We start from the raw sequence: 13,809 nt of genomic DNA on the forward strand, positions 1-13,809 counted from the left end.
TTTATTTGATTATCATTGTCGCTAATATAAATATAAGCGTACAGAAAAAACGGAAGAAAATGGGCAGTCTCAGGATAATGGAGCATCTGTTCTGAAACGCGGAATATCATGAAAAATGAAGGTAAAACTATACGAGAAAGACTTTAGATCATGTTCACTGATTTACGACGCTACATGAACACGAGCTTAAAATAAAACATAGACGTTATTTTAAGACTGTGTCGTCAAAATAAAGATAACGTTAAAACGCTGCAAGCATTCGCTAACGTAACGATACGGGGAAATTGTACCGTGTTTTGCCTAATAATATTAATGTATGTATCTCTTCCTGCTAGTGTGTCATTATAACGTAAGTAGATACTACAAGTGAAAATTATATCTATATTTTCTGTTTTAAAAGAGCTCTTTTTGGAAAGGATTTTTCTTTGATAATTTCTTTATTATATTATGTTTTTTTTAGAATTTAATTATTACTCTCGAATGTAATACCTTTATCTCATAAGTAATTTATCATTTTACTTCTCGGTATTATCTAGGACGTTCTGTTAGACTACATTTAAGGCGCACTTACCTCAATGCATGTCTAACGAAATGTACATTAACGATCGCTGGTTCTTTGCACGGTTTCACTGAAGCGAGATTGCGGCACATACGGTACCGTATAGTTCTACCTTTGCAAAGCGGAAGATTGCTAACTAATTGCCCAAGATTGCAGCATAGTAAAATTTAAGACAGAAACATATAAAAAGATAGGAAGATATCTTACTCACATTGTGCAAAAAATTACTATCAGCCGAATCCTTTTATGTTTGTCATCTAATTCACGTTAATAAACTTTCTATATTTATAATAATAATTCTATTTTATCTTATTCTACCTTATTTTAAAGTAAATATCGTGGCAGATTAATGAATCACAATTACATATTTTCTTAATATATTTCATATTACTGTAAAATAAATAACTTCCCATTATAGTTGCATACGCGGCGAGCAGGAAATGTAACAATAACATTTCTCTCGCCAGCATAAAGAAATATAGCGGAGAGGGAGTGTAATAATATGATCTGGGTATATTCCTGTGCTATATACATATATGTATAATATCATTATTTCATGTTAATATGAGCGTACGGAAATTTCGGAACGGATTTACCTTACTTCAACGCATTCACACGTGGACTTTGTCAGTTCGTTTCACGAGGACAACAGAATTACAGTTTCTGTGCCCGATCACGATATCTTACGCTAAACAAACAAAAGTGTTAAAGTGGAGCTCTACGTTTTACGAACGACCCATCCCAATGCGGGAAACACGTGGCTAACGAACCGTGAGAGTAAATGGCGATGTTTAAAGCGCCGGATGTTCGTGGCGACAACGACGTCGCTAGACTGACGAGACGTCGCGACGCCTCCTGTCGCGCTTGCGTTCTTTTCGCATAGAAAAGACATTTTTCTGTCTTTTCTTTTGGCAAACCATACGTACCCCTCGCTAAACATTCCACGACATCTGTTCCATTAAATCGATTAAACGACGTATCTCTAATATATACCGTTCTAATATAAAGATCATCTTTTCTTTCTCTCTTTAGAAAAATGGACCTCCAACACACAGTGCATAGAATAAAATTATGTGGCACACGTTCTCTCTACTGTTCTTATTTTTTACTACTCATAAAATTCCAGGATGCGTTAAGCTCGGGTTCGCTAAGCCCAAATGACTGTGTATATCAGTCATCCTTGTGGAAGGTTATTACAGTTTCATTATCAATCTGTTTCAGGTTAACAGTTCTCGTTATTTCTTCGTTATTTTTTTTTTATTTTATATAGAAAAAATGTGAGGGTATTATATTTAAAAAATTAAAATTTCGAAGATATTCAGAAATGTTCTCGCTTGCTATGGTTTTACTTATGGTATTCTCTATCGTTTCTTTTATTATGATGATTTAATAGAATTAATTCAACCATCTGGTTTATTACGATTGGCTTATTACGATTTTATGGCATTCTCAAATCTCTCAGAAATTGAATACACCAGTCATCTCTCATTACGAGCCTATGATATTTGACTGAAAAAACAAGGCGAGAGATGACGACTCAAAATTAAATGTATAACGTGATACGCAGCGCGTTGTTTATCATATAAAAAATTACATGAAATTTTTTTCCTCCTACATTAACGACGGCATGTATAATAATAATTGTGCATAAAGGGAGCTGGTTTAAGAATAGAAGCTTCTAACAAGGACAAATTATGATTTCGATTCATCTTTATACGCCGTTATAACAATTGCCTCGGGTTGAGATAAGTTATTCATCAGTTTGTCGATACTCGGATTCCTAATAACAAGATATCGCAATTACTCGTTTACAACGTGCTGAAAAATAATCAGAGCGTTGATTCTCGTAAATGGCATGATGTAACGTAGATTACGAGATTATCATTGAAATTAGAAAAAGAAAACAGAGCATCGCGCGCAATGTAAAGCGTATTCAGCGATGGCGCAGATTATAAATGAAAGTGATACTTAGCTAACTCGCTGAGCGAAACGCCGTTACAGATTGCCAATATAGAATTCAATATCGTCATTACCGATTTCGCTAATGGTAAAGGTGCTTACTTTCTTTTCATAATAGTTACGTAAGATCGATCGATCTATTTACGTAACGCTGATGGCCTCCGTAGCTGGCCGTTGAGAAATGTTACCATCAAGGAAGTAAGATTACGGAAATTGCGCTCTCTTTCCGTTCGCATAGCTGGCTTCCCCTCACTCGAGAGAAACCGTGCAATCTCTATACGCGCGTTCCTATATACTCTCGAATATGATTTGCCCGAGGCAAATATTCGATATTATTTCTTCTAGCAACCTTGACTGTGGCATGATCTACCTTGTACGTCGGGTAAAGAAACCTGACCGGTATGCTAAACAAACATCTGACTTTACCTTTAGAATATAATGTCTGCATATGATTTATGCAACTGTACGCTTAATATTGACCTCTTGAACGTGACTTTATATTATAATTGCTCAATTCGCGAATAAATTATGTTTTAATATAAGTAAAATAAAAATTTGTGTTTTACTATAATTAAATAATTTTAATATAATTAAAATAGCGATTAAACGTAACAACAATGTGATAAAATTAAAAAGCGAGCACTCAAAGATCTTTAAATCTATCAATCGTTTTTAAGTGCGTATCTATCGTGTAGTAGGCTCCTATAAATAAACGAGTATGTAAAAAAATAACAAGTATCATTTCATGCACTTAAGTATTCCCCGATATTCGACTGTGTAATCGTTAAGTAGATAATAAGCTTCCTCGTACACCTGACTTGTGTGTGGACCCGTAACAGTCATAATAACTGGTTGAGATACTTTCACATGTCGCCTAGTAACATTGTAACATGTTCCGCCTAGTTTCACAGGAAGTGGCTAAGAATCGGTTTATACCGTATAGCGGTTATGATAACTCGCAATATCTTCGCAAATGCATTACGTAAGAAAATTCAACACAAGCCGGTTTCATAGACGTTTAAATTGATAATTTATTTCTTGTCGCCATGATTGCGCAATGCGCTTAAAACCGTAGAGACAAACAAGTAGTTAAGAATAAACATATATGATACACTCAGAAAAATCATTTTCACTTGCCGTAGAATAAAGTTCAACTTCAAACAAATACTCTCATGCAAACGCAAAGGATAAGGTAACGCTTGGTTTTTATAAAACGTCGAGTTAATAATTTAATGTTTATTCTGTTAAGACAGCACAGTGTAAAAAAAGAAACATAATCATTATATACAAGAGTATCGTTAATATCGATATCGTCAATGATGTAGGTCGAAGCTGATTTCATGACCGCCACCGAATCCGCCGCCGTAGCCGCCGCCGAAGCCGCCTCCGCCGAGACCGCCTCCATGACCGTGCTCGTGCACAAGAACTGGATATGATTCCTTAACGACGACCGGAACTTTGACTGGGTAGGGCACTTCCTTGTGCACGGGGTACGGTACTTTATAGGGTACGCTATAGGGAACAGGCACCTTCACGGGCACCTTAACGGGCACCTTGAAGGGGACTGGGACCGGTTTCTCCACGGGAACGTGTACAGTCTTCTCTACCGGGACTGGATAAGGCTTTGGTACGTGGTACGGTACCGGATTGTCTACTGGAACCTTCACCGGGACGTGTACAGGTACTGGTACATTTCTCTCGACGGTGTAGGGCACCGGAACTGGCACTGAGACCTCGCGATGGATCGTGATGCCGGAGATTCGTCCACCGTCGCCGCCGCCGCCGCCGCCGCCGCCTCCTCCAAGACCGCCACCAAATCCTCCGCCGAAATCACCACCGCCGAGGCCACCGAAATCGTGCCCACCAAAACCACCGCCGCCACCAAAGCCACCGCCATGACCCAGACTCAGTTCCAGTCCGCGCTTGCTCTTGGCATCCTTTGAGTCGACGGCCCCTTTGCTGTCGGACTTCTTGGTCTCAGTGGCCAGAGCCACCGTCGCCACAAGGGCGAGGAGCACGAGGATCTGTGAATAAACGTGTGTTAATTGCGGTCCTTCATGGTCAAGGCTTAGATTAGCTTGGTTAACTTGGGAAGCTTTGAAGGTCTCGCTAGAGTTAATAAAAATTTTACGCATGTTATTTAATAGACGATTTGACAACACAAGAAATGCAAATAAAGGGAATGAGATGCATAGTCTGTTATGAACATCAAACATTGACAAACTTTGCGAGATACCAGCGTAATTGGTATAAAATATCTAATTGAATTCTATGTAAATTTATTGAGATTTCACTCGTGTAAAAAAACAAAGAATCACACTATAATCTCTATGATTCTAACACTGTATATGACGGTGTGAGAAACGCAACACCATGATCTCACACTGCCAATACTAAATCCCGACGCGTTCGTACATCGCGCATAATTCCGTGCATAATCCTCTCCGCCGCGCGAGACCCTAAAGATATACCCTTGCCAGAGTCCTATGTACGCGCCGCTGTGCCAGCAGCGCAAGCTCACCTGCGAAGTGCTCATAGTAGCCTTCGGGAGTGCACACTGAAGTTGCATCGTACCAATCAGCGGCATATATACCGGCACTTTCGCCGTGCTCGCTGGCCCACTCCCCGGAAAATCGCTCGTCCAACGCCGGAACGCCGGCTTTAAGGTGGACCGATTGTGCCGCCATCCCGCACAAAACCGTTCGGCATTAAGCCGTTTTCCCACGGGCTACCCGTCGCCGGGTGAGGTTGATTACTGATGCCCGGATACGAGCCGCGTAACGTCGCCGCCCCGTCAATTCCAACCAGCTTCAATCGCTATCCCCTCACCAAGGAAGAGCCGCGATTCAAGACTCCGGAATTGATCCGGACTCTTTCCCGTGCTTGGTCCTAATCCGCACTTTCTTTCTTTCTTTCACCTCAACATTAAAAACGTTTCTCGCACTTGTTCATTTTTTTGTTTGCGCCTCGCGTAAATTTTATCGGACATAATAACAATCGTATTACGCAATGTACCGCTATTCGCCATAGACAGAGACAATTGGGAATTCTTGGATGACAAGAACCAATAAGTAATATGTAAGTTGGTGTACAATTACCAAGTGTGACTCGTACGAGCCAAAATATAATTTCAAAAAATTGTTCAAAATATTAATATATTATTTGTTTTAAATTTAAATATATTATTTGTTTAAAATATTTGGTACAATATATATATATATATATATATATATATATATATATTATTATTATTGCGAAAGTCTCAGGGAAGCTGTAATAGACATAACAGGTTCCAATAGCTATGCTTTCGCCCGAGAAATAAGTGGATGTAATATGATGGAGGACGTTCGAATTAATCTGACAGCGCGCAATTGACTACAATCTTAAATTTAGTTCTACGATCTCGGCGGTCGTTCGCGCGTATATGCGAAGACTTTCGAGAAACATTTTATTGGCACTCATAGAGAGTGCCGTTCGAGACATAACTCCTTTTGATACACTCAGGCAATGTTCATCAGGCAATTAACTGCTGTGACTTAAAAAAAACTTTTTGATGTTGCATAATTTTCGTGAAAATTAAGCTGCGTTATACCACTTTGAAGAACGGAACTTACGTTCGCGTGCAGAAATCGAAATCTTCCTCAATTAATCATTAATCTACGACCGACTTTACGAGCAAGCTCGATTTCGACGGCTTGCGCCGTAAATCTAAGACGATTCATAAGCGTGACAAAATCCATAGTGTGAAACGACGTACGTACAAAACGGTGCAACGATTCGACTTTCTCCGTGTGACAAGCGCGTTATATATCCCGGCACCATGCTCAATGGTTATTTAATTAAAAAATAAATTCGCAATACACGAAGGAAGTTGCAAAAAAAATTACAACGCCTAACAATAATGCGCGGTCGATGATACACACATTTATAACTATGGAAGAGACGACGCGAAAATTTGTATTTCGACACACTATGGCACAATCAACTCGCTATTGTTGTTTTTTCTCTCAATCACTTTCGCCAAGTTTTACATTCTAGTAATATTTTTTAAGTAATCGAAGGTCTAAACCGGCAATCAACCGCGTCGTTCGTAACGTAACGCCTGAATCACCTGATGTCGAAATGAAGGCAATGTTTTTTTTTTTTTCATTTTCCTGACACTATATGCTTTGATTTTAATATACAATTATCAGATCTTATAAAGACACCACCGCTTTAAGTCATTGACGCAGTAACTTTTTATTAAAACTACTTTCATAATCGATTCATGGATACTTTGGCATTAAACGTAACTTTTACTTGTATCATTCTCAAGTGACATTTTATTGGCAACTAGGTGAACCAATGTAATTCTAGGTAAACATGTTCTGATGACATCTTTGCAAAAGGTCTCACTTACAGATGATATTTTATTCGAAGATGATTAGTACGCAAAGAATACGCAATTATGGCGTTTCGTTTAATATACTGATCGTATAATTATTTATGCTAGATATGATATGCATATCAAATAAATATTTACATTTCGCATAGACCATCGCAAAGTTTCAATACACTGCGAGCATTTGCATTATTCAATAAACAGTCGTATTAATCATTTAATGCATTGGTCACAGTTTTCGTTTAATGAAGATACGCTTATTACAAATTCATTTAACCGATCGAGTTAAACTTTTATTTAATATGCTGAACTCTCTCTCGGCTGAAACACACCTGATAATTGAACCTATATTGCATATGATATATTATGTATGATGTGATAATGTTCACTTCTTTCTAATTAATTATTAAAATTATAGTCTATTTTATATGCCATTACGCTTTGCTTGCTTGCATCATTAATTGAATTTCCTCTTTTCTAAGCTGCTATAATTTATTAACGAAATAATTATTTAAAAAAAGAATATACAATAATATCTTCAATGCGCAATTCGCGTATTTTTGAACATTCTAGTTTAAGAAATAAAAATAAAATACGAGTGAAAGAGAGAGAGTCGAATATCAGTTTCTTATTCAACCGTTTCTTTGGCAGCCCAATAAAGCATTTTATATTCAGTACAATCCTTTTAGATTAGCCTACTTATAATTTCACTTATAAGCGTCCATGACTTACGCAACAAGCAGTTTTTGCCACCAATACCTACGTTCTTTTTAAATGGCCAGCTTGTATTTTAATGATTAAACTGCGTCTTATCTTATTTCTACGAGTAATACGTAAACACTTCTATTTGTGCGTAATTTAATAATAAAAAAAATGCAAAATTTTGCAATATTTCAAAGATAAATATTCATGAAATTAACCATGCGTAAAGTATATTTACTTACTAATCGCGTTACCGAAACACGCACAGTGAAAAATAAAATAAATCAAATACAAGCAAATGTCAAAATTCGTGAACCTACAATCGCCATTATTAGACACGCCAGACGTGTATCAAAATATCCATACCTTCGAAGAGACTAAGACTACCTCGAGACCAGAAAACTGAAATTCTCTTTTATCTCTTATCCTAGAGAGATGAAAGAGAATTGCACAAATTATGTTTGTGTTCGATGGGCGATGGAAGTTGGAAGGGCGTAACTAGAAAACGGCTTGATAAACACCTTGAGCGAGAACATCTATCCATATATTCATGAGAGCCGCGGTCTGGTCGACTCCAAAGCCTTTCCCATTATTGCATAAGGTTACGCTTGCGGTCGGTGAAGCAGAAATGCAGACTACGCGAAAATCCCGCTGCCGACGACGTCCGCCCGCACTGCCGTCTCGTAACGCGTGAGAATCCACTGGTGCACTTAGGGCGCATTTATACGCCACCGTTGCCACCCTCTCTGCGGTCTAAAGTTCAAGCAACTCAAACTTCGAGAAAAAAAAAATTTTGCGGAGATAAGGGTCGCCAATTGAAATTTCGCGTCACGGTTTCTCAAGGATGGCTTCGGAGATGGCTTCCTGCAAAATCAATTTGCGTTTACGTGGACGAGACCACCACTTGAAAAAATACCACGTTGATTAAATTAATGACGTTGTCTCTACGATTCTAATGAACTTTGGCAGGGGAAAGGTACATCAGATGCAGACATTTAAGTTGACACTAGACACAGGTGCAAAGAATTAATCTGCATATGACGCACATAAGCTCGGTTTTGCGTCACGTATGAGATCAAAAGCGGTTTTGGCGGTTTTGTGAAAAAGCTTTCTAAGCGAGATTTGTAGAAAGGAAGTACGCGATGTGTCAAAATTTATATAATTGCGGCCTCATATCGAGAGATTGGTAGAAAGTATACGATCACCGGGATCGCCACCTTCAATACGCGAGCACGTATCGTTTGCATTATATCCGGCAAACATAATCAGCCAGCTTACTTCACGAAGTTCCGTATACGTAATGTTACTACAATCGTTCGAACAGAAAAGAAAAAAAAATGGGCTGAAGTTTTCACCGCGATAGATTTAATCTGGTATTCATATATAGCAAGTAGGTTCAACAGTTTCCTGACGTTAGTCTTGCTGTAGGAAGACTTTCGAGCAAATAACTTCGCAATTAAAATCGCGCAGGCTCGCTACATGTAATTCAGAACATATAATAACATTTTGCGCAAAGCCACTTATAACACAATAAGTGCACAGAGAAGTTTAACCTGGGAAAGAACTAACTTTAGCATTACGTACGTTACGCATACCATGCATCGCGACGAACAAGAACGTCTGCAATAACCACATAAAAGTTATACCTGTCGTGATAGGATCGTTTCAATCGCACATTGTTCAATATTAACATATCAAATTCACATATTATTTTCAAATGTAACATTTTATATTACGTTAATACTATAAATGTTGTATATGTGTTTAGTAATGTAATTAGTGCGTATATAACATTGATTTATTAATATAAATGTTATGAATAAATAGCATTAATTTATTACATAATAATGTTAGCAGACATGCAATATACATCGAAATAAGTTCACAGCAATCGATAATTTTCGATCGATTTATACGGGTCAGTCGCTGCTGCTCGATAAAAACATATATAGCCGGTTTAGAGTAGAAATAACCGTGGAAAATTAGCCATCTCGGCACCAGCGCGTGTCATTAGTTTTGAATTCAATGAATTAGACTTGCGGCTTCAGAAATTAATGGCTAGTCGTCACGCGCGCTCGCGCAATTGTCGATTAGCCAGGAGCGATGCGCGATGTTTCAGCTAATTAACGCTCACCACTACGTGGCATTCTGTGGCAAAAATTTTTTCATTATCACTAAATGCTCAACGTACAATAAATACTTTCCAAAAAAACTTTTCGAGTACAATTTTCGCAGCAAATATACATTTAAAAAAATAGTTTTCAATAAGTCGCTACCGAGACAACTCTTATAAGAAACAAAATTCTCGAAAGAAAGCTGATGTTTCCGATGCGCCCGAAATCATCAATTGTCAGATTTCGGGATCGCGTGTAGAAAAACAGCACCGCGAGCAGATTGCGGTCTCTAGTGAATCACTATAAATTCATCGAAAACGATTTAATCCCCGGGTATAGGTCAAGTGGAAACTATCGTATACATCGCCCCCTCGATTTTCGCTGCGGTTCGGTCGACGGTCAATCAAGAGGGAGGGAACACTCGGCCTCTCTCGAAACATGCTCCTATCCGGCTAGAAGTCAAATCAATATTTTCGGATTCAAATATGGAAATCCAAATTCAGATGTATGGAAATTTATTCGTACCGATAACCCTGATAAACCATGGATACGCGAGTATTCTAATACCCTTCGAACCGAGATCGAGGTACAAAGTCATTCCGAGATTAACTGTGCCCGTGGGAACTACGTGCGATAAACCAAAAATCGCCATTATACATTGAGTGAAACCAGGTTTCTACGTTTCACAGCGAAAAACCATTTCCGGTATGCAAGAATTTTATCCGATCGCGTTAACGAGTTCCAACAACTTCTTATTAAAGCGACGACAGTAGCGGCCAACGTCTTCAAATCATTCTCTTTAATTTCACGGTTGGTGCCGACGGCTATCTTCTTCTTGGCGACAAATGTCGCGGCATACGAAACTGTAGAAAAGAGATAATACGTTGAACATGCTATGACTATGGAAATGAGGCGAGTATATTAAATTCGAACAAGTTGAGACTGAATGCAAATGTTTCAACGCATTCATATATCCGTACGGTATGAAGAGGAAAAAGAAACAAGTAAGAAAGAACACTTCCATGTTGTCGAAAAATTTCAATTCTCTCTTCTCGCATTAATTAAGCTTTTAATATTTATGAAGCTCTCCGAAACACAGAATACAGAAGAGTATCAATCAAAGTACATTAATGAAGGATCAATGTGTAATTATTGTTTATCGCTATAGTTTATTTTAATGTGTCTGTGTTGTAATTAATATCTGTATAATGCGTAATTACAAAATAAATTGATAGTGAAGTTACTAATTAAAATTACTAAAGAATTACGTAAACAGTTTTTTTCTCATGAAGGAAATATGTAAAAAATAGCTAAATATTTTACGTATCAAGTACATATTTTTATAAAGTATTAAAACATTCTAAGAGAGATAAAGTAATATATCACGTATATATATCTACATTAATAAAATATAATAAACTTGGTTTCATAAATAATGTTTCAAATTTGATAAAAGTAGAGAAAATATGACTATTAAAATAAAAATAAATTTGATAATAATTAAAAAATTTTATCCGTGGATGATTTAGGTATATTTATCTTCGTTTACTCATATGCATTGCTATCGACGAGCAAAGTTTACGCAAGAAATTCACGCAAGCGTATCAAACATAAAAATATTTTTCGATTTTTGTTACAGAAACGCGTTTCTGTTTCGAATTAAACGAACTCGAAAACGCGGCGAGACGGTTGAGAAAAAAAAACAAAGAGAAAACAGACGCGAAGACAAAGGGAGACGAAGAAAAGCGTCGTCCACGACGACGGCGCGTTGTCTTCCTTTCCTCCTAACTTCCTACCCGCCGACAATTTCATCGGCACGGTCGAGTTGCCCAGCGGACACACCGTTGCGTCCCCTATAAAAGCGAGGGTAGACCATGACGGTACCAGTGTGCTCACTGCCGACCAACATGAACAGCACCGACAAGCTAAAAGTGAGTAGCTCCAGTAAGATAGCCGCTCGAATCGCTTGTAGAAGTACGATCCGCATTTAGTACGAGTCTGCAATAGTCTGTTGTAGACGCAGTCTCTCAATTCCAAGCGATAACCGGTTTTCTTAACAAATATGAAGCCTTGAAGACAAATTGTGACTTGCGAACTTTCATGTACCAATCTCGAAATCATTAAAGGTTCCAAAATTGAATATGTCGTTCCTTTTGAAACCATTATCAAAACATACACTGAGAAAAAATTTTTCTGCATTTTAGTAAATATTAGTTTGCATATAACTGTAACTCCATTTATTGGAATAAAGAAAATTTTCCTTTTTATCAGTATATTTTTTCTCAGTGAATATACATATATTAATAAAGAAAACATTTTTCTTTATTTTTTAGTAAATGAAGTCACAGTTGTTATGCAACCTAATATTTACTAAAAAAAATTTTCTCAGTGTAGATCACATTTCCAAAAATTTCAGCAGTATTATACATTACAATTACAACTCTAAATTTATCTAACAATTCCGTTTTGTTTTAAAATTTTTTGATATTTAATTTTAAACATTTCTTTCAAATATTTTTCAAAATTTAAAAATTTTTAAAAATACGATAAATACTCCTAATATCCAAACATTGCTTTTAAAGAAATTGCGATTAAAAAATGTTAACATCCATCGATATGTATTATCTCGTTAAATACTAATACCAATCTCGAACAAATTACCGTAATAATGCAATATGACAATACAGAACTTCTCACCAAGTTTTGCAAACATTCATTAGTTCCGCAAAACATTATCAAAGTATATTGCAGTAAAGCTTATATACAATCTCATACATGCTCCGTAAATCACACGACCACATTTATCAAACGATTTATAAAATTAAAAAAATTCATCGTTTCTTCGCTTCCGGCAGGTAATACTCCTATGCGGCCTAGTATTATCGGTCGTAGCCGAGGAGGCGAAAAAGACCGAGTCTAGCGCTAAGCCCAAGGATGAAAAGTCGAAGCGCGGATTGGAGCTGAGCCTAGGTGATCACGGTGGTTTCGGAGGCGGCCTGGGCGGTTTCGATGGCCATGATTTAGGCGGTGGATTTGGAGGCGGTCTGGGCGGTGGCGAAATAATCTCCACTGATCACATCAAGGCGGTGACAGTCACGAAGCACGTGCCAGTACCGCATCCCTATCCGGTGGAGGTCACGAAGCACGTGCCCTACACGGTGAAGGTGCCGGTCAAAGTGCCCGTCGACCGTCCCTATCCGGTCCACGTACCACAACCCTATCCCGTGGAGGTCACGAAGCACGTTCCCTACACAGTGGAGAAGCCAGTGCCCTATCCGGTCAAAGTACCCGTGAAGGTGCCCGTGAAGGTCCCCTATCCAGTCAAGGTACCAGTCAAGGTCCCCGTCGAAGTGGCGAAACCAGTGCCCTATCCGGTCAAGGTACCTGTAGTCGTCAAAGAGGCTTATCCCGTGCTCGTTAAGGGTCACGACGACGGCGGTTTCGGCGGCGGTTTCGGCGGCGGTTTCGGCGGCGGTGACTTTGGCGGTGGATTTGGCGGCCACGATTTTGGCGGTCATGATTTCGGCGGATTTGGACATTGAGAAAATGAGCGCGAGAAGAAGCGAAGACTTTCATCGTCTTCCCTTTTGTTTGACGGCTCGCCCAGGAGACCAGGAGATATATTCGAGGGATTGATCGTCGAAGGATCGAGGAGTTGACCGGCAAAAGCTGCCACATCGTTCTAATAGAAGTCAATGCGCAAATATTGTATTCTTCGCGATCCTATCCTCGAATTGTACTATACACCCCGTAAATGTAAAAATGAATAAAGTATTTTTTTTTACGTAACGATTGCATGCTTACGAAACACTCGAATGATGTTGGGAGGGCTGAAGAGGAAGCAGCAGAGAGAGAGAGAGAGAGACGTATTAGCCGGACGCGTTATGCGATTATGAGGAATTGCGAGGAAACTTTCACTCCTTGATATTACGCGAGTTGCACCAAGAAAGGTACACCTGTTTCACCATAAGAGGCATATATGTACCGCATAGAAAAAGCGTCTCTTGTAGGGTTCGTTATAAAGTAGACGGGCGGCCGGCGGAAGGGGAAAGCGTAAGACGTAAATGTCAGAGTGTGCGAAAAGCCCGGAATAA

General features: G+C 38.6%; 2 protein-coding genes across 2 annotated transcripts; one reads left to right on the forward strand and one right to left on the reverse strand.

The window, feature by feature from the left end:
- Positions 1-3,739: 3,739 nt before the first annotated feature.
- Positions 3,740-5,245, reverse strand: LOC143906098 (uncharacterized). The gene is made up of 2 exons (XM_077421902.1): positions 5,040-5,245; positions 3,740-4,542 (listed from the first exon to the last, which is right to left on the reverse strand). The coding sequence occupies exons 1-2, from the start codon at positions 5,103-5,105 to the stop codon at positions 3,832-3,834; spliced, it is 777 nt and encodes a 258-aa protein (XP_077278028.1). The 5' UTR covers positions 5,106-5,245; the 3' UTR covers positions 3,740-3,831.
- Positions 5,246-11,513: 6,268 nt separating this feature from the next.
- Positions 11,514-13,504, forward strand: LOC143906181 (uncharacterized). The gene is made up of 2 exons (XM_077422057.1): positions 11,514-11,646; positions 12,571-13,504. The coding sequence occupies exons 1-2, from the start codon at positions 11,590-11,592 to the stop codon at positions 13,255-13,257; spliced, it is 744 nt and encodes a 247-aa protein (XP_077278183.1). The 5' UTR covers positions 11,514-11,589; the 3' UTR covers positions 13,258-13,504.
- The last annotated feature ends 305 nt before the right edge of the window (positions 13,505-13,809 follow it).

This window comes from Temnothorax americanus, unplaced genomic scaffold (assembly GCF_048541705.1).
Source record: "Temnothorax americanus isolate GAGA-0224 unplaced genomic scaffold, ASM4854170v1 Scaffold7, whole genome shotgun sequence".
Taxonomy (NCBI): domain Eukaryota; kingdom Metazoa; phylum Arthropoda; class Insecta; order Hymenoptera; family Formicidae; genus Temnothorax; species Temnothorax americanus.